The sequence below is a fragment of the Callionymus lyra genome, chromosome 15, assembly GCF_982586985.1.
Source record: "Callionymus lyra chromosome 15, fCalLyr1.hap1.1, whole genome shotgun sequence".
NCBI classification, from domain to species: domain Eukaryota; kingdom Metazoa; phylum Chordata; class Actinopteri; order Syngnathiformes; family Callionymidae; genus Callionymus; species Callionymus lyra.
The window spans coordinates 784,578-805,363 of record NC_141832.1 but is presented as its reverse complement, the minus strand read 5'-3'; the positions used below and the strand labels follow the sequence as shown (position 1 = coordinate 805,363).

Genomic DNA, 20,786 nt, shown 5'->3' with positions numbered 1-20,786 from the left:
AGCTGTCAGTCACGTGACCGCGAATAAGAACAAGAACAAAGAGAAATAAAGAGAAAGAACAAGATGATACAATCCAAGTCTAAAGATAAAGAACAAGATTAAAGAGAAAGAACAAGATGATACAATCCAAGTCTAAAGATAAAGAACAAGAACAAAAAGAAATAAAGAGAAAGAACAAGATGATACAATCCAAGTCTAAAGATAAAGAACAAGAACAAAAAGAAATAAAGAGAAAGAACAAGATGATACAATCCAAGTCTAAAGATAAAGAACAAGAACAAAAAGAAATAAAGAGAAAGAACAAGATGATACAATCCAAGTCCAAAGACAAACAAGATCAAAGAGAAACAACAAAGACAAAGATACAAAGACTAACATAGAACATCATGATACTTTCACTTCTGCCCCCGAACTCAGAATTGAACAATTTAATAGCCAGAGGAATGAATGAGTCCCTGAGTCTATTAGTGTTGCATCATGGGAGGAGCATTCGTGCTTCATCTGCTCACTGATGACAGTGTTCAGAGGATGATGTCATCATCGGTGATTGAACTTTAACAGAAGCTTTAATTTTGAGCAACATGTTTCTGAACCCACTCATCAAAAAGGCCACATTTTATACTTACTTTTGACTCTTGGCCTGAACATCTCTAATGTATCTGTAGATGATGTCCATCTGATCACTCTCTTGTTGAACCTTCATCCCTGAACCTCAGCCCTTGAAGGTCGCAGTTCTCATCTCAGCCGATACTGCAGAGTTGCTATGTTTGACCCGCTTTTCTTTGATGACAATGTGTTTGATTCACTGTTTCACTGATCATTGTGTTCAAATCTGTTAAATCCAACTTGAAAATTCAGAAAAAAACAGTGTCATTGGAAGAGACTTTGTTGAAAGACTGAGCGTCTCTGGAAGTCCACTAAACTTGAGGTGCATAGACTTCACCTCAGGGATCTTCATACAATGAGTTGGTGGAAACTGCCAGATCTGTTACATCAACAAAAACCACTAAGTGTTGTTTGACACGATTAATTCCCTGCAATGGACATGAATGCATTGTTGAGCTTTTTACTGACATTAAATTGATCAAAGAGAAAATCTCCTCGTTGTGTGGAACCTCTGCTGTCTCCGAGCCCCTCTCCTCCTCTTGGTCCTCCTTCACTGCTGTATCTGCATCACCCAGAGATCTCTGGGTGACATTTCATCACAGGTGAACAAGATGAAACCATCCTCTTGCTCAGATGACGTCCTTCCTTGTAGGCTTTTTATCAAAGTATTTGATGTAATTGGCCCCTGAGTTACCAATATGGTGAACCTCTCCCTTTCCACAGGGGTTTTTCCAAATGAATTTAAACCATTATGGAGCCTTTAGTCAAAAGCCAGACCCGACTTGGAGATGGTGGTGTCTGAGCAGCTGTTCCTGGATCATAGCGACATTAAAGCGGTTGAAAATGAATGAATCTGCTTTACTTTAATAGAACAAACGACACTGGAGCAGAATCTTCAATAAAAAGTTTAATTGAGAATTAACAGAAGATCAAACACTACAGTTCCTATTCAACTCCAATGGGACCAAATTTGAGTCTTAAAAGAAGAATCCTGCCGTCGTGCACCTACCTCCGCACAGGCCGTCAATAATGGTGAAAACGTGGACAGAAGCAGGAAGAGCCGCGTCACATTGTGGATTATGGGTTCAGAGTCCAGTCTAGTACTCGTCTGCGGGCGCCTCCATCTTGTAGCCGTTCTCCCCGGAACCATAGCCGTCGGTGGCAGGAACCATCTGAGGCTCCATCATGTCGTCCTGGCTGTACTCCTCCATGTTGGGCACCTCCTCGCCCTCCTCGTGGCCCGTCCCGTCTTGCGGGGCCGCGTTCTCTCGTATGGACGCGTGACGCTCCTCCTTACGCTCTCCTCGGTCTCGGTCTCCTCTGTCCCTCTTGTGCTCCCTGTCTCGGTCCCGGTCCCCCCTGCGCCTCTCCCGGTCCCTGTGGCCACGCCTGCGATCGCGGTCCCGGTCTCTATCCTTCTCTCTACGGTCTTCTGTGCCCTCCCCCATCTCTCCCTCGCCCTCTTCCATCATCCTCTCGCCTCCCTCTGGCACCGCGTCTCCCTGGCTGACCTCCTCCCCGTCCGCCCCCTTAGCCCTCTCCCGGTCCCTCTTGCGGTCCCGACTCCTGCTTCTCCTCTTCCTCTCTCTATCCCGACTCCTCTCTCGACTCCTACCGTCTCCCCCGGCGGGTACGGCGGCTCGATCGCGCTCCCGGCGACGGCTGCTCCCGCCCGTCTCTTCCACTCCCGGCACCCTCTCCCTTTCCCGGGAGCGGGTGCGCCGGCGATGTTCTCTGGACCTGGAGTGCCGACGCTCCCGAACTTCTCCCTTGTCCCTTTCCCGCTCACGACTGCGCTCCCTCCGCTCTCCCCGATCACGCTCACTAGGAAGAAGAAAAGAGGTTTAGCCTTGGGAAGAAGTGGGAGAAGCGCAGCAACTGACCGATGAGACATGAAACAGACGACCTTGGTGTCAAAGATTTCAGACGTCGACTCACTAGCGCTATAAAATATTTTACGTCATACTCGGGTGAATTGCTGAGATAACTACTGGAAGGGTTTTGCCGTCATGGGATTAGCAGGCATTTAGATGGAAACTGGAACCTTTTTTTACCTTCTTTTCAGCCTCAAAACTCTTGTTTGTTCCGTCAAAACTTTAGTCCTTTATCGTTATCTCACCATATGTCAAACATACATCGACTGGTAAACACTGGCACCACTAACACACTCACCCTACTATCGGACGTTCTTCAAAGCGGGACGCGTCGTCTCGGCCAGAGTGCTTGATGTTGACGTCAGCGCCGCCTCTCCTGGTACCGCCCAGACCTCCACCTGAAGGACAGACGAGTCTTAGATTCCGCGACATGCTGCCGCAGGAGTGCGTCTACTCACCGAGCCGTCGAGGATGCCACCCCTTCACCGTGCGTCCTCGCTCCACGTCCACCAGCACTCGCCGGCCGTCGATCTTCTTCCCGTCGGCGTGCTTGTAGGCGGCTGTGGGCGGAGAGAGAACAGGGGTTGATGCGGGCGTGTGAGAGCAACAGGGTGGCCAAGGAAAACTAGACGGTGGATCATCATACTGACCAGGAGCAGGTGAGGCCGAGATGGCTGCTCTCTGGGTAAAAGCCGAAGGTTAACGGGGTCGACTTCCTTCCAGCAGACGATTGACGTATACTTACACTTTTACCAAACTAGCTTTATTCATAACTTTTGGTAATGGCCTATCAACCGCGTGCTCCTGAGGCACTTTAACACATTTAACCAACGCTAGACACAAACACTAAACCTGCTGTTACATCACAATATTCTTCACATGAAAGACGATCATAACGTGTTCCGTGAACACTCAGGTGAGTCTCATGGCACAGGTGTGGTCATGAGACTACCTGGCGCTCAGCAGACCACCAGAAGCGAGAACACACACGTTAAGTTACATTTTGACGAACTTACATTTTAAAATACTCTTTGTTTTACGTGTTTTTAAGGTTTGTTTTCAGATCGTGCAGCTCTTTACCAGAGTTTAAATAACTTACACGACCAGACCATCTTAAATGTAGAGTTAAGTTTAACTCTTATAAAACCAAACCGAGTCATTGTTCAGCGTTTTTACTACAACCATAAACGCACACACACGCACGCACAGTCAAACACAAAGTATTCTGATCCTTTGTGACACTTTAATCAGTTCTCGTCGACTGATCGAGGGACTTACCAAAACCCTGCAGGTTCAACCACTTACTGAAAACCTTACCCAAACTTCCTGCTTACAACAGAAGGTCGGAGGTCCTACCAGACGCAATCACCCGGGCCCTTTCATGGTCTCCTTGGCTTAGCCGTAGGGCCTTACCACAACCCCTCAGCACCAGAGCACACACAGCCTTGATACCAGGGGCCTTACCAGAACCCCTCCAGGGACAACGTCCAATCCAAAGACAGGGTCTTACCATACCCCTGCCAGCCTACCTGACCTGACCAACTGTGGCGGCACCTGCTACTCTTTAGAGTCGTCTTACCACAACTCCCATCATGAATCATGTTCCTGCTTCTTAAAGACCTACACTAGAGCTTGACCTCTGGAGTGAATCTTGTCACGTCCTGCTGCTACTAGAATAGTCGTGAGGTGGAAATGTATGAGTCGCCAATTGGTTAAATCTTAATATCTGCCATTTCTGTTCAAGCCAACTCGACGACTACGTAAGAAGGTTTATGTTTGGTGATGTTTCAGTCGTTAATTGTACCAAAATAATGGTGTTTACAGTAACTTTTCTCGGTTACAAATACAATAAATGAGCTAAAGAATATCTTTTAACCAATAGGCCAGACACGGTTATTACAAACTCCCTACATTAACTAAACTTGGGTTCAACTTGGCGAGTAGATACTGAAACCAGCTGATAACCTTCTCCGACTGCTAAACCTGGTTAGGTACTGCTCTCCATTTCCATTCTGGCGGCCAGACTAACTTGAGGAGGCTTCAACACAAAGGGCAGAATGTCATGAGGGCTCGTTCAGCGGTCAAAGCCTCACATTGCTGAAGGTCTGAAATCTCCTCTTCGGGCAGTTCCTAAGAAAAATGCCTTGGCCAGTGAACGCAGAACCTCTGTCCTATGTAGGAGATGGAGGGTGTAAAGAAATCTTACCCATCATACAAACCCATTATACCAACCATACACTGAGCTGTGGTAGTAGGGTGTAGATGTATCAAAACCATCATCATCTGCCAGCCAGCTCTGGCCAATAGCCATCACAGATTGGCGGCTGCAGTGGCAATGAAAACAACACACAGTTAATAATCTGTTAAGCCCCGCCTCCCCCCGCAGTTCACCCCTTTGTTAAGCTACGACTGATTCGGCAACTTTGGTCTTGGAGAGTCGATGCAACCGGCAGAAAGGAACAGTGTCATGTTGCTGCACCAGGTGCATCTTAGAAGATTTAGGCATAGAATAGTCCATCTATTAAAATATACTTCATATAAATTACTTTCACTTCCTTGCTATACAGTCCGTACTAAAATGTGAACATGTACATCTGCCAATGAGCACTTTAAGGCTTAGCTTTAAATGTGTTTTTGTCTCTTTTTTTGTCCTTTCTGACCATGACTTTACGGTTAACAATTCTATCCATTTTAATTTAGCTTTTCTGATGAATCTCGTCAGTTAGACTAGTTAACCAGATTGCCCCCCCCACTACGATTCCCGTCTCAGGTACAATCCTCAAGTGGCGTCAGCACTCATGACACCATTACTGTGTCAACACAGACATAAACCCTCGCTCTTAGTTGTATCCGTCTCGCCAGGACCAGAACTGAAGACCAGTGAAAACACAAAGTTTGATCCACACAGACATTTCTGGTGAAGAGTTTACTGCTCGTCTAACCGTGTGCTTACCATTCAGGTCCAACATGGCCGCTGCTCTTCCACACAGAGCTACAACACCTAACAGTTAAGACACAATGCGCCCTTTGACAGGCAAAATGTTTAAGTTCAATAGTGAAGTTCAAGGATTTGAACCTTTTGATCCCCACGACACCCCCTCACTTAAACATTAGTCAGCTAAGACTCACACTCACAACCACCAGGCTCAAGTTTACATCATGCAGTCACCCCGAGGGAAGTCGCACTAGGGCAGTGTCAGTATCCCCAGTATTCAATGGAGAGCAACCAACTGCATGAGCGAGTGTCTGGGGACAGTTAGCCCAGTGACCCCGGACTACATTGATGCAACACAAGTGGCGTTGATACTCACAGTGCATGTCTCTTTCGTGCTCATACTCGATGAAAGCGTAACCCCTGGGCTTCGCCGTAATTTTGTTGTAGACGATGTAGATCTGGATGAAGAAGGTAAAAATGTTACTATATCAAATGGTTTGTAAGACACAACAACACAAGAATTGATGGAACTCACCCGTTTTATGGGGCCGTACACCTCAAACTCACGACGAAGTTTGGACTCTGTGGTGTCGTAATTCTGAAGCAAACGTAGGCAGATTAGTTGTTGAAACTTTCTGAACATAAACCTTCTGCTCACTTACCACTCGCGCAACAAACAACGTCTTGAAGGCGTCACCCTGTGCGTTAGGATCATTATGGGGGTCCCCTGAAGAGATGAACCGGCAGTGATTATCGAGGTAATAATTCAACACTATTTCATCATTCAAATTTTGAAAACTTACAAAGCTTTAATTCTGTTTCCACAACCCCTTGTCTTCTTTCAATCTTCTCTCGCCTCTGCAAACACAATCGTTTCACTTTAAGACATAATATCCAACCAGAAGAAACCAGAACATGAAATTAATAAAAAACATGTTTACATTTCTCAGCCGCAACATATTTATATCCACTTGTATATCACTAGATGCTGAACATCTCTCGGTTCTGTATTTTTACCTTTCTTTCCAGCCTCTCTTCGCGGGTCTCGGCCCTGGTAGGTGGGGGGGCGTCTCTGGGGTCCTTTAAAGAACAGAAGCGTCTGTTAAAGTCCTAATGAAGACATGAGTTTCAAAGAATGCTTTACCTCAAAATGTCGGATGTACGGGGCGATGCCGCACACGGGCTGGGCGTGTTCCTTCTCATGGGGCAGCTTGACCAGCTGAGGCAGGAACGGGATCGGGTCTCTTGGGGCGAAAAGCGCCAACAAGTTCGGAGGCAGAAACTGCGTCATGTTCGCCTGCGAGACAAAGATTAACACGAGAGACGCGGTGAAGGCCTTCGTTCATGTTTAAATCATTTCACCTACAGTTGTGCGACCACCCGCACGTGCATGCGTTACGTAACTTCCTGATAGTAACAAACCTCAGTAAGAAAACCAACATTTTAAAAAAAAAAACCTACATCAGGCGTTAGCACTTCCGAGCTAACAATGCTAATAAAGCGTCCAGGTTCGAACTTACCTTTAGCTCCTCAACGACTCGACGGGATTTAGACCATGTGCCACCGGAGGACACGTAAAGTGTATTAACTGCTCTTTTCGAAGTACTTTTCCTTCAGGAACGGACGAGAAGCCTGCGTTAGCCTTTAGCTTTGTCGCACTAGCAGAACTAGCGTCTAGCGTGCGGCTCCTGCTGCCTAGACTCAAAATGGCGCGACGCCGTAAAGCAGAGTCAGTGGACGTAAAGGGGCGTAACACCGGAAGTCTACAGCCAAACAAAAAGGTTTACGGCTGCCGTGTTTTAGTGCTCGACTCATTTTTTAAAGTTACTGAAAACTGCTTTAATAAAGAAGCACTTTGATGTAAACCTCAAGGGAATATTATTCTTAACCTCATTTCACATGTTTACATTAGTGTTAAATTTAAAATATATATTTTTCTCAAGATTCAAAGAACAAAACCTTTTTTTTTAAACAATCATAAAAAGAAAATGAGTCACTAGTTAATCGTGTGTGTAAATAATAGAGCTCAGCCTAAAATAAAAGTTCATATTTAACCAGTAGTTAATGCCACTTTCATCCAGTTTGGAATGAGTTACTTTTCCTTCAAAGTCAATATCCGTGTATAGTTTCTCTTATAAACACCAACATTTGAAAATCAACCATAGAAGAAATTAACTTAAGTATCTGAATGACATTTTCATCTCCGAAGACACAATAAATAAACCAGGAACACAAGCTGATGTTTGCAGTTACGTCTGTCAGAGACAATAAATATTGTTTTATTGTGAGCAACATACTGCGAGTCAAGTCGTCTTATAAAGAGATTCTCAGCCTCATGCACTGAAGCCTCAGCAGCGTCTGTTCAGCGTCTTGTAGTGTCTTCTGTACAAACAGACCTTCTCTGCTGGATCTCCACGAGGAGACGACATGAAAACAAACGTTGTGGGCATCATCGGCGTCAGGTCTGTATTTATTGCAACCTTGTCTCATAGATCGCACCGGTGCTGGAGAGAACGTCCGTGGATCTCCTTTACATGTTAGTAGGACGTATTTACAGCAAAAACACACGTTAAAAAAATCACATAAAAACCGAGGACAGCGAGAAAAGCGAAGACGTCCGTGACGACAGGAGCGAGCGGAAGGCGAGTCTCTCGACCTCCATCAGGAATGCAGCTCCTCGCGCTCCTCCTCGTCCATCTTGCGTCCGTGTTTCCGGAAGTACTTGTAGCGCTGGACGTAGAGCTTCACTAGGTTGCTGACCTTGACGGGGTTGATTTCTCCGGTGCGACTGTGGCAGATCTGAGGAGCGACGACCAGTTAGAACTGCTTCAAACTGGAGTTTACTCGCGTCAAACTCAAGTCAGAGCGTATCAGAGAAGACAGTTTATGTTGCTACGGTGACCTGTAACCATGATGATGTCAATCATACAGAGACTAACAATAAGAGTCAGACTGAAGACAAACAGGAAGATACTTAGTAAAGATATTCATTATTTTGACACTTATAACGGACTAAAAAAAAAGATAATTTAATGTAGTCAGGTGGACACGTCTGCATCAGAACCACTGCTCTGCGACAACAAATGAAACTGAGAGAACCAGTGACTTTACCATCAGCAGAACATGTTGTAATGAACCTGTGCTCGTGAAGTGTGACTAAAGTTATACATGAATGTTGTGAGACTGAAGTGTTTTTTGCAAACCCAACAGACAGGTTATGGTAAGTAACCCTGGTTCTACAAATGTCTGCTCTGTGCTCTACAGTTTTTTGCTATGGGTTGGCCACGAGTGATCAACATCACTGTCAAGTCATTTTCATTATTCAAGAATAAAATCAAAATAGAATCACTTTAGTAAATGGCTCATGATATTCTAGACCTTCGACTGACCTTATGCACAGCTTTCCTGAGGATATCTTTGTAGTCGTCTTTGTTGATGTCTTTACGCTGATAGTACGGCTTGATGGCGAGCTTGACCTCCTCCACCGCGCGCTCCTGTGTGTGCAGCTTCTTCAGGTACTGTCAGGTAAAGTGTGACAGTTAGAAATACAGTAAACATGATCACGCGTCAACTCCCCCCTCGTTCTCTAGTAGGACATATACTGGCTCCTCACACCAGCTCACATCTCACTAGAACTCTACACAGTCGAGGGGACTCTGCGGAACCACTTGGAGAACCATGACCTGATGAATGAGAGCCTACACGGACAGATAAACACGCGTGTCGAGCTAAAGCTTTCATAGCAATTCATGCAAGTCCTTCGTTTACCTTGTCAGGGTCTTTGCTCTCGGTGTCCCACCCAAAATCTCCGGCGCATCCCGTCATTCCCACGATGGACGGGGGGGTCTGAGCCCATCCAGCACCTATGGACGAGTGCAGGTGAGAGGGCGGCGTCTTGGTGCTGCCAACCAGAGGCAAGGAGCCATGGAGGATGAACTGCGCCGGGCTCAGTCCTGGTGGGGGCGGCAGCGACGGAGGCGGCGGGATCTGCGAGGAGGCGGACGAGGCGGATTGTGTAGCAGTGTGCTGTTGGGATTGACTCTGGTTTGCCTGGGACAGGATCTGTGTAACAAAGAGCCATCATCTTTCCAGGTTCTCACTGGTGAACAGGTATCTAAGCTTCCCTCTCACCTGGCTGGTGGCTTGAATAAATTCTTGGGCTTTTGCTCTGCTGGCGATGTTTGCCTCCTCCATTTTGAACAGTAAGGCAGTTACTGGAAGAACGATTGAAACTGGACAAATTAAAAACATCTTAATTGAGGTAACCTAACCTTTGGGAACTTACAAGCTAAAACTCCTCCGGTTGTACAGTCCACCCCAGTCTGCAGGCTCCAGGGCAGAGCAGGAACAGCTGGAGGCGGGGGAGGCGGCGGCTTCCCAGCTGAAGATGAGGACACCGAAGAAGAGGAAGGGTCGGACGAGGATAAAGGCAAAGAGACGCTGCACCCAACTGAAGATGACGGTGGTGAAGATATAGATTTGGGTGTGTCATCTGCGTCAGGGGGTTTCAAAGTAGGGGTGGACAAACCAATGCTAGCCCCTTGCGGGAGGGACATACTGGATGGACTAGAAGGTTGTAGTGTGGGGCTGGTCTGAGACGGACAGTCATCACCTAAGAAAGAAGGCTCGGGAGTCTTGCAGCTGCTGTCGACAGTTTGAGAGTCTGGCGAAGAGTCCCTGTTGTCTCGCAAAGGAGCCATTGTGGGGGGAGGAGTGTGAGGGGGTGTGGTTGAAGGTGGGAGCCCACCAGCAAAAGAAGACGATGAAGAGGAGGAGGAACATGGTGCAGGGCCTGGTTGGCCAGCGTGTGGACTGAGAGACTTGCTCCCTTCTCCAACGGCGGACAGCTCTAAGGGCATTGCGCCCCAACTCTCCCCAGAAGTTGCTTTTGATTGACCACCATCGCTGGCCTTCACTGTGGACCCGCACTTATCACGGGTCTTTTTTGCGAGGCGACGACGGCGTTTAGTTGCTAAAGTTGAGGAAGGCGACGAAGCCGAGGACGACGTGGAGGTGATTGAGCTAGTCTTTGTTTTCTTTGACTTAAGGCCAGCAGGACTGGTTAGTGTGGAGGAGGGCGCAGCCAGGCTGGTTCTTTTTCCCAAACCGACCAGATCTTTACTACGAACTCCCAGAGGCTCAGAACACGGTTTCAGGAATGGGGAACGACTCTCATTGTCTCTGCAGAATACCACTGCTATTGACCCTCCTACATTTGCCCCAGGACCAGTGCCTGCTCCTCCTGCTCCCAAGAGATCCATCCCCAGTTTACCAGAACCAACTGAAGCCCCTGTGGTGCTACTCACACCTTCACGCACCAACACAGATACTTTGGACTGAAGTTTGCCTTTGCGACTGTTGCCTCCTTCTTTTTTAGACTTGTTCGTGCGACCCAACTCCTTTCGGACTCCTTTGTCCCAATCTTTGGTTTTGGTCACTTTCCTGGCTCGCTTTGCAGATGGAACAGCCAACGATACCTTTGCAGGGTCTGAGGTGGCGGACATGGTGGGGAGACCTTTGACCTTGCTTCTGTTCGAAGAGCATGAGGATGACTCTGACTGGCCTCCCTTTTTTAATTTCTTTTTTGGACGAGCCCGTCCAGTCTTCGGCGTCACTTTAGGTTTGGGGCTAGGAACGGGTGGTTCAGGTGGCATAACTGCTGGAGGGGTGTCCTCCAACGACGGATAGTCCGAATCCAAAGCTTCACCATCCAATGACAACATATCTATCTCCAGTTTATCGGAATAGTGATCTGAATCGTAGCTGTGGTACCGTGGAGGTGACAACGACGGCGATCTGCTCCGACAACTCCCCCGTTCATCATCGTCTCTTCCAGAACGCCATTTACGCTTCTTCTTTCTCTTGTGGGGCTTGTCCAGGTCCTGTGCGGACCGGCCCGGGGATGCCTGTCCAAGTCTTGGGGAGCCTGGTACAGTGGTGGTTGTGGTGGTGGTTGTCACAGTTATGGTTCGCTTGATGGCGAAAAGATCTGAGCCATTGAGATCTTGAATGGATGGTGGGACAACAGGACGACCATCTCGGTGACGTTCCCTCTCATGATGTCTATCTTCTCGCTGCTCATTGCTTCGCTCCGACCTTTTAGACATGTTCCTCTCTCTGCTGCCTGAATGCGGTCTGTGACTTCTATCCCTTTCAACCATTCTGGTACCTTCATATCGTTCTTCTCTTCTACGACTTTCACCGTGGTGTTGATCTCGTGCACGACTATCACCGTGGTGTTGATCTCGAGCACGACCTTCACCGTGCTGTTGATCTCGTGCACGACCTTCACCGTGCTGTTGATCTCGTGCACGACCTTCACCGTGCTGTTGATCTCGTGCACGACCTTCACCGTGCTGTTGATCTCGTGCACGACCATCACCGTGGTGTTGCTCTCGCCTACGATTTTCACTGTGCTGTCGATCTCTTCCACGATCCCTGTTCTGCCCACTTTGTTTGTCCCTTTCCCCGTCTCTGCGTCTGTCCCTGTCGTTCTCCTTCTCTTTGTGTTGCTCTTCAGATACGCTTGAGCGTCTACTCGGACCACCTCGTTTGGACGACTGATTGGAATTCTCTGGACTATTGTGTCGTCTCTTCTTCCTCTTCTGACTGCTGCTCCTGCTGCTCCTGGTGCTCTTACCACCATTACTATTCTTGTGTTTCTGCTCCTTATCTTTGCTCCTCTCCCCATCTTTCTCCTTCCTTTTCTTTTTTCTTTTCTCTTCTTTGTCGCCAGCTTTCCTATCTTTGCTCTTCTGTCCTTCCTTGTCTTTAGAGCTTTTTGAGGACTTGTGGCTCTTGCTGCTATGGCCCGCGATGTTAGCTGGCGGCGAGGGAGCTGGAGAGGGTCCAGGATGGGTAGAAGGCGGTTGCTGCTGCTGTGGAGAGCGGGATGACGACCGAGGGAAAGTCTGGTATCTTTCCTTTCGTCTGCTGACGAGCTTTCTTCTGAGATCTTCCACACCGACCAACGGCTCATCTTCAGGTTCAACCTCCCAGTTTCCCTCAGCACAGACAGAAACAAAGCTGTCGCCCTCAAGGACCCGAAGGATTCGCTCGGGCTTTGAATCGAAGAAGGTCAAAGTTGGAGAACTTAAAGAGAAGTTTTCGATGGCTGGTCTTTTCCTAGTTACGCCTCTATCAAGAGCCCCAACAATCTCCCCCTCCTCGATCTCAGAGTCCAGACTGTCCCTGCGCTGTCGGGTCTTGCTGGCCTTACAGTCGAACCTCCTCCGGAGGGGAATCTCCGCAGCAGAAGGGCTTGGATGGTCCGTTAAGTTGTCGGTTGAATCTGGAGGCTCTTCCTCCTTCACCTCACTTTTTTCCATGTCTTCTGTTTTATCTTCTTCCCTCTCCACGTCCTCCTCCTCAGATGCAGGAGATCCAGTTGGGTCAAAGGGGTCATACTTCTCCCCCTCCTCTTTAACACCTTTGCCCTCTTTGTCTCCATCGGTTGGGTGGAAGGGATCGTACATCTCCCCTTGTTCAGACTGACCACGTGAGGTTTGGACTTCTGAGGAGGCGTCGTTCCGTTGGGCAGAAGAGGACAATGCTAACGTGGCAGAGGTGGAGGAGACCCTGGTGGCACCTGTGGATGGCTTGACATGGTTCTGAGAGGCTGACGGGTCGGTGTGGACGGAGGATGACGTTGAACGTGGAGAAGAAGGTTCTGATGAAGGCGATGATGGAGACAAGGAGGGAGAGCGTTGAGGAGGAGGACTCCTGGTGATCTGGCTCATGCTACCGGGGGAAGAGGAGACGACCGGCCTCCCACTGAAGGTCACGGCTGGAGCCAAGTCCATCAGCCACTCACAGACACTAGTGAGTCAGCAGCGTGAGTTCCAGGAACAATCCTGGCACAAAAGAGAAGATTATCACGTGACTCTTCAGGAATCACATGGACTACAAACACCAGGCGTCACAATGATCAGATGTCAATCATCTGTACCTGGTTATTAGAACTGTTGCTCAGATGATGATGATAATAATAATAATAATAATAAGTTAATATTAAGAGTCGACTCAGGACCAGCACGAGTTGGTTTATCACCTGAAGTTCAGGAGTTTTCTCTGTAGGGTCGAGTCATTAGAGAACAAAGGCGCGGTCAGAGAACGGCAGCCTTTCCAGTTGCTCCACAGCATCTTTAACTTTCTACTTTTAATTGTGAGTTTATTCAATACTTTGAAACATGAGAGAATCGTGTCTTTACTCAAGAGAGGATCTGCTGAAGTCAGAGGCTGAACATCTATGACGTGTTTAACAGACTTCTAGACTGCAGTGAACACAGTGGAACTGATGGAGCAGGTTTGACTTTACTACATGTATATGTTTGTGTACATGTACATGTTTGTGTACATGTATATGTTTGTGTACATGTATATGTTTGTGTACATGTATATGTTTGTGTACAAGTATATGTTTGTGTACATGTATATGTTTGTGTACATGTACATGTTTGTGTACATGTATATGTTTGTGTACATGTATATGTTTGTGTACAAGTATATGTTTGTGTACATGTATATGTTTGTGTACATGTATATGTTTGTGTACAAGTATGTTTGTGTACATGTACATGTTTGTGTACATGTATATGTTTGTGTACAAGTATGTTTGTGTACATGTATATGTTTGTGTACATGTATATGTTTGTGTACATGTATATGTTTGTGTACATGTATGTTTGTGTACATGTATATGTTTGTGTACATGTATATGTTTGTGTACATGTATATGTTTGTGTACAAGTATGTTTGTGTACATGTATATGTTTGTGTACATGTATATGTTTGTGTACATGTATATACTCGAGTAAATTTAAATACTCGAGTACATTTAAATACTGGAGTACATGTATATACTCGAGTACATGTATATGTTTGTGTACATATAAATACTTGCATACATGTATATACTCAAGTACATGTATATGTTTGTGTACATATATATACTCGAGTACATGTATATGTTTGTGTACATATAAATACTTGCATACATGTATATACTCAAGTACATGTATATGTTTGTGTACATATATATACTCGAGTACATGTATATGTTTGCGTACATGTATATGTTTGTGTACATGTAAATACTCGAGTACATGTATATACTCGAGCGTATACAAATAAAAATTACTTACTTACTTACATGTATATACTCGAGTACATGTATATGTTTGTGTACATGTAAATACTTGTGTACATGTATATGTTTGTGTACATGTATATACTTGTGTAGATGTATATGTTTGTGTACATGTATATGTTTGTGTACATGTATATACTTGTGTAGATGTATATGTTTGTGTAGACGTATATGTTTGTGTACATGTAAATACTTGTGTACATGTATGTTTGTGTACATGTAAATACTTGTGTACATGTATATACTCGAGTACATGTATATACTTGTGTACATGTACTTGTGTACATGAATATACTTGAGTACATGTAAATACTTGTGTACATGTATGTACTCGAGTGCATGTATATACTCGTGTACAAGTATGTACTTGTGTACATGCACATACTCGTGTACAAGTATGTACTTGTGTACATGTATACACTCGAGTACATGTATATACTCGAGTAAATGTACATACTGAAGTACATGTAAATACTACTGAGGTCATCCTCAGCTTCATAAATCAGGTCACGTGGGTCAAAGTCATTTCGTCAAACGAGGATCTTTGGAAAGAGAATCGGAAGCTAAGCTAACAAGCTAACGTAGCCTCCTGCTGCTAACGAGCTAACTGTGTTCTTGTTTACCTTCAGTTCGACGAACATTCGCCGCCAGGACCAAGAATCCGTCGCCGAGGTTCGTCTGGTTCGCGTCAAGACATTCGATCTCGAGTAGAAACCGAGCATAGATTGAATTGTGTCGTTTTTAAAAAAGCAGCGACAGATTCTATCCATCAATGGCCGCCATTTTCAGTTTCCTCTCGCCGCACGGAAATGCATTATGGGAAATGTAGTTTAAATGACATGTTGACGTTTAAATGTCATTTTAAAAGAACTTGGATGAGATACGAAGATTTTGACAAAGATAATAGAATCCGTTACTAACACGAGTACCTGGAGGAAACTGAAGGCAGTATCAAAACATCAAGTGTTAAATAAACAACTTATAGGTTTTAACTCTTGACTTCCTTCGACTTGAACAAATACAAAAGTATATCACGTGAGACTTTGACTTTATTTAAAAAATGTTTACAAATAGAAATCATGACAAGTTTCACTTTGTATTTATAAATAAATCTCCAGAAGCTTCACAATCAACACAACATGAAAGGAAAGTGATTTGTTGACGACAAACATCCTCAGATCAATAAATATATGGATATATTTACCTCGATCATAATCACATCTAAACAAGTAAACAAATGAACCGAGAGATCGATCGATTGATTGGCTTTTGTCAACTCTTGCTACAAAAACCACTGCTCGACACTAGAGGGCGCTGTTCACAGCGAGAAGATCATCTTCAGTGGAAACATCACGACGATCGATCTGTGACGTCACACTCGTCCGAGAGGAAGACCGGAAACGACGCAAACATTCGATCATTTTTGGATGTTTCAGCAGCAACACAACGGTCGCACACGTAACGACACATCGGCGACACATCGGCGACGCACAGCTGACAGAAAAACTCTAAATAAATACAGCGAAGTAACAGTACATGTGCGTCCAAGAATACATTCAAATAAATAAACTGCAGAGAGACTGCTTCGTACGAGGTGAACGTATTCAGATCAATGAACTTATTGATTAGAATAACTTTTGAAATCATTAATTAGTAAGAAAAGATAAAAATTGTAACTTTTTTTAACCATGAAATCAAAGATAAAAACACTAATTAGTATAAAATCTAACAAATGTTTGAAAATAACAAAAACTTGGATATAAATACATTTTTTATGCATTTAAATCAGTTGATTTCAATCATTTTACTTAAAAGATGTTTATTATCCGTTTTTTCCAGAATTTATCTGATTTTTTTCATTTCTTTGCTACGGTTTAGAAAGATTTGATCAAGTTTATGTTGTTAAATGTTTTGACTTGTAAATGTGTTTGTTTTCAATCTTAAATGTGTTTGTTTTCAATCTTAAATGTGTTTGTTTTCCATCTTAAATGTGTTTGTTTTCAATCTTAAATGTGTTTGTTTTCAAACTTAAATGTGTTTGTTTTCAATCTTAAATGTGTTTGTTTTCAATCTTAAATGTGTTTGTTTTCAATCTTAAATGTGTTTGTTTTCAATCTTAAATGTGTTTGTTTTCAATCTTAAATGTGTTTATTTTCAATCTTAAATGTGTTTATTTTCAATCTTAAATGTGTTTGTTTTCAATCTTAAATGTGTTTGTTTTCAATCTTAAATGTGTTTGTTTTCAATCTTAAATGTGTTTGTTTTCAATCTTAAATGTGTTTGTTTTCAATCTTAAATGTGTTTGTTTTCAATCTTAAATGTGTTTGTTTTCAATCTTAAATGTGTTTGTTTTCAATCTTAAATGTGTTTGTTTTCAATCTTAAATGTGTTTGTTTTCAAACTTAAATGTGTTTGTTTTCAAACTTAAATGTGTTTGTTTTCAATCTTAAATGTGTTTGTTTTCAATCTGTGTTTGTTTTCAATCTTAAATGTGTTTGTTTTCAATCTTAAATGTGTTTATTTTCAATCTTAAATGTGTTTGTTTTCAATCTTAAATGTGTTTGTTTTCAATCTTAAATGTGTTTATTTTCAATCTTAAATGTGTTTGTTTTCAATCTTAAATGTGTTTGTTTTCAATCTTAAATGTGTTTGTTTTCAATCTTAAATGTGTTTATTTTCAATCTTAAATGTGTTTGTTTTCAATCTTAAATGTGTTTGTTTTCAATCTTAAATGTGTTTGTTTTCAATCTTAAATGTGTTTGTTTTCAATCTTAAATGTGTTTGTTTTCTTTCAATCTTAAATGTGTTTGTTTTCAAACTTAAATGTGTTTGTTTTCAATCTTAAATGTGTTTGTTTTCAATCTTAAATGTGTTTGTTTTCAAACTTAAATGTGTTTGTTTTCAAACTTAAATGTGTTTGTTTTCAATCTTAAATGTGTTTGTTTTCAATCTTAAATGTGTTTGTTTTCAAACTTAAATGTGTTTGTTTTCAAACTTAAATGTGTTTGTTTTCAATCTTAAATGTGTTTGTTTTCAAACTTAAATGTGTTTGTTTTCAATCTTAAATGTGTTTGTTTTCAATCTTAAATGTGTTTATTTTCAATCTTAAATGTGTTTATTTTCAATCTTAAATGTGTTTATTTTCAAACTTCAAGTTGTATGTTTTCAATCTTAAATGTGTTTGTTTTCAATCTTAAATGTGTTTATTTTCAATCTTAAATGTGTTTGTTTTCAATCTTAAATGTGTTTGTTTTCAATCTTAAATGTGTTTATTTTCAATCTTAAATGTGTTTATTTTCAATCTTAAATGTGTTTGTTTTCAATCTTAAATGTGTTTGTTTTCAATCTTAAATGTTTTTGTTTTCAATCTTAAATGTGTTTGTTTTCAAACTTAAATGTGTTTGTTTTCAAACTTAAATGTGTTTGTTTTCAATCTTAAATGTGTTTATTTTCAATCTTAAATGTTTTTGTTTTCAATCTTAAATGTGTTTGTTTTCAATCTTAAATGTTTTTGTTTTCAATCTTAAATGTGTTTGTTTTCAATCTTAAATGTGTTTGTTTTCAATCTTAAATGTGTTGTTTTCAATCTTAAATGTGTTGTTTTCAATCTTAAATGTGTTTGTTTTCAATCTTAAATGTTTTTGTTTTCAATCTTAAATGTGTTTGTTTTCAATCTTAAATGTGTTTGTTTTCAATCTTAAATGTGTTGTTTTCAATCTTAAATGTGTTGTTTTCAATCTTAAATGTGTTTGTTTTCAATCTTAAATGTGTTTGTTTTCAATCTTAAATGTGTTTGTTTTCAATCTTAAATGTGTTTATTTTCAATCTTAAATGTTTTTGTTTTCAATCTTAAATGTGTTTGTTTTCAATCTTAAATGTGTTTGTTTTCAATCTTAAATGTGTTTCAAACTTCAAGCAGGACTAGATGTTCCTCAGGCGAAGCCTCAGCTGCTCATAATTGCACTTTTCTAGCGAAGACGTTATCAAAGGATGGATCAGGACTGAACCTCCTGGAGGAGGACGTTTGGCACTGGAGGAGCTTCTTCTCATGTGTTGAGGATCAGCGCGAGGAGTCAAACCTCCACAGGACCTTGAACCACAGCAGCAGCTTCAGAGCAGACCGGCGTCCTTCGCCATCTTGTAGAACATTCCCTTCTTGGCGAGGAGCTTCTCTGGAGGACCGAACTCACACATGTGACCGTTGTCCAGCACCAGCACCCTGAGGACACAAGCACCTCCCGGTTCATCTCAAGACCATCAGATGTGAGCAGAAGGTCACAGCGTGGTTACCGTGTGTAGTCCATGATGGTGTTGAGGCGGTGAGCGATGGTCAGGACGGTGCAGTCGTCGAACTGACTGCGGAGGGTGGACTGGAGGAGTTTGTCCGTCTCCATGTCCACGGCAGCCGTCGCCTCGTCCAGGACCAGGATCTTGGTCTTCCTCAGCAGAGCTCGAGCCAGACACAGCAGCTGCCTCTGACCCACACTGAGGACACACACATGTACACACAGTCTGTCAAACTGAGCCTGAGAAACCTGGGTGTTGTATTTGATAAAGACGTGTCTCTTGTTCAACACTGAAGAAAACTGACCAGAAACTGTTTCCTTCAACTGAGAAAAATCTCTAAACTTAGGAAAATGTTGTCGGAACATGATCTGGATCTTATAATCCATGTGTTTGTTTCTTCTCGTCTGGACTATTGTAACAGTTTGTTTTCATGTCTTAACAAGAAGGATCTTCTCGTCTGCAGTTGATTCAGAATTCTGAGCCGCTCTAGTAGAAGAACTCACATTTCTCCTTCAAACTCTTCACTGGCTTCCAGTTTCTTTCAGGATCAACTTTAAAATTCTGGTTCTTACTTTCAGATCTATTCATGGTCAGACCTTCATGATCTGATCCAGACTTACACCCCAGCTCGGGCTCTGAGGTCTGTGGATCAGAATCTACTGATGGTTCCTGAACTTCAGGACCAGAGGAGAGAAATCCTTCCAGACTGTTGCTCCTAAGCTTTGGAACCATCTCTGTGTTTGATGATCTACTGACTCCTTCAAGAAACATCTGTGTTTGATGATCTACTGACTCCTTCAAGAAACATCTGTGTTTGATGATCTACTGACTCCTTCAAGAAACATGTGTGTTTGATGATCTACTGACTCCTTCAAGAAACATCTGTGTTTGATGATCTACTGACTCCTTCAAGAAACATCTGTGTTTGATGATCTACTGACTCCTTCAAGAAACATGTGTGTTTGATGATCTACTGACTCCTTCAAGAAACATGTGTGTTTGATGATCTACTGACTCCTTCAAGAAACATGTGTGTTTGATGATCTACTGACTCCTTTAAGAAACATCTGTGTTTGATGATCTACTGACTCCTTCAAGAAACATCTGTGTTTGATGATCTACTGACTCCTTCAAGAAACATCTCTGTGTTTGATGATCTACTGACTCCTTCAAGAAACATCTCTGTGTTTGATGATCTACTGACTCCTTCAAGAAACATGTGTGTTTGATGATCTACTGACTCCTTCAAGAAACATCTCTGTGTTTGATGATCTACTGACTCCTTCAAGAAACATCTGTGTTTGATGATCTACTGACTCCTTCAAGAAACATCTTAAGACGTTTTTATTTGTTCAGGCTTTCCCTTGATTTTCTGGAACTCCTGTGTTGTTCTCAGTATTGTCTTGTTCTTTAAAGTATATACTTTATTGAATATTGTTTTGATTGTTTAAGCGCTTTGTGACCCTGGTCTGGAAAAGTGCTATATAAATAAATATTACTTACTTACTTACACACACGCTGAGCACAGACTTATCACACACACACACACACACACACACACACACACACACACACACACACACACACACACACACACACACACACACACACACACACACACACACACACACACACACACACACACACACACACACACACACACACACACACACACACACACACACACACACACACACACACACACACACCTGAGGTTCTCGCCACCTTCGCTGCACTCGTGGTGCAGTTTGTCAGGCAGACCCGACACGAAGCTCTTCAGGTGAGAGAACTCCAGCGCCGTCCAGATCTCGGCGTCACTGTACTTGTCGAAGGGGTCAAGGTTCATCCTCAGGGATCCAGAGAACAGAACCGGGTCCTGAGACGAGACTCGGATCAGTTTCTAACCATGAGTGTGATCTCAAGGTCACTGATGTCA

General features: G+C 43.1%; 3 protein-coding genes across 3 annotated transcripts in view; all 3 read right to left on the bottom strand.

Annotated features, from left to right (window-relative positions):
• Positions 1-1,500: 1,500 nt before the first annotated feature.
• On the bottom strand, positions 1,501-7,116 carry snrnp70 (small nuclear ribonucleoprotein 70 (U1)). The gene is made up of 10 exons (XM_087808910.1): positions 6,936-7,116; positions 6,560-6,712; positions 6,433-6,495; positions 6,219-6,273; positions 6,078-6,142; positions 5,951-6,013; positions 5,792-5,873; positions 2,939-3,040; positions 2,779-2,878; positions 1,501-2,430 (listed from the first exon to the last, which is right to left on the bottom strand). Exons 2-10 carry the CDS (start codon positions 6,704-6,706, stop codon positions 1,704-1,706), a joined length of 1,404 nt encoding a protein of 467 aa, XP_087665036.1. The 5' UTR covers positions 6,707-6,712; positions 6,936-7,116; the 3' UTR covers positions 1,501-1,703.
• A 536-nt stretch (positions 7,117-7,652) lies between these two features.
• Positions 7,653-15,343, bottom strand: scaf1 (SR-related CTD-associated factor 1). The gene is made up of 6 exons (XM_087809838.1): positions 15,187-15,343; positions 9,701-13,268; positions 9,547-9,629; positions 9,184-9,477; positions 8,805-8,933; positions 7,653-8,214 (listed from the first exon to the last, which is right to left on the bottom strand). Exons 2-6 carry the CDS (start codon positions 13,215-13,217, stop codon positions 8,077-8,079), a joined length of 4,161 nt encoding a protein of 1,386 aa, XP_087665964.1. The 5' UTR covers positions 13,218-13,268; positions 15,187-15,343; the 3' UTR covers positions 7,653-8,076.
• A 1,505-nt stretch (positions 15,344-16,848) lies between these two features.
• Positions 16,849-20,786, bottom strand: part of abcc1 (ATP binding cassette subfamily C member 1 (ABCC1 blood group)) — a 38,463-nt gene continuing 34,525 nt past the window's right edge. Inside the window, exons 29-31 of the mRNA XM_087809836.1 lie at positions 20,560-20,726; positions 18,854-19,048; positions 16,849-18,782 (exon numbers count right to left, since the gene is read on the bottom strand). Of these exons, the coding sequence (XP_087665962.1) occupies positions 18,674-18,782; positions 18,854-19,048; positions 20,560-20,726 (471 nt within the window). The 3' untranslated portion in view covers positions 16,849-18,673. The remainder of the gene's footprint in view (positions 18,783-18,853; positions 19,049-20,559; positions 20,727-20,786) is intronic.

Coding starts and splice junctions, on each gene's coding strand:
- scaf1 (XM_087809838.1), bottom strand. CDS start 13,217: ATGGACTTGGCTCCAGCCGTGACCTTCAGTGGGAGGCCGGTCGTCTCC. Junction 9,630..9,700: donor AACCGGAGGAGTTTTAGCTT/GTAAGTTCCCAA, acceptor TCGTTCTTCCAG/TAACTGCCTTACTGTTCAAA. Junction 8,934..9,183: donor AGAGCAAAGACCCTGACAAG/GTAAACGAAGGA, acceptor TTTACCTGACAG/TACCTGAAGAAGCTGCACAC.
- snrnp70 (XM_087808910.1), bottom strand. CDS start 6,706: ATGACGCAGTTTCTGCCTCCGAACTTGTTGGCGCTTTTCGCCCCAAGA. Junction 6,274..6,432: donor AAGAGAGGCTGGAAAGAAAG/GTAAAAATACAG, acceptor TTGTGTTTGCAG/AGGCGAGAGAAGATTGAAAG. Junction 3,041..5,791: donor GCACGAAAGAGACATGCACT/GTGAGTATCAAC, acceptor CTCCGCCCACAG/CCGCCTACAAGCACGCCGAC.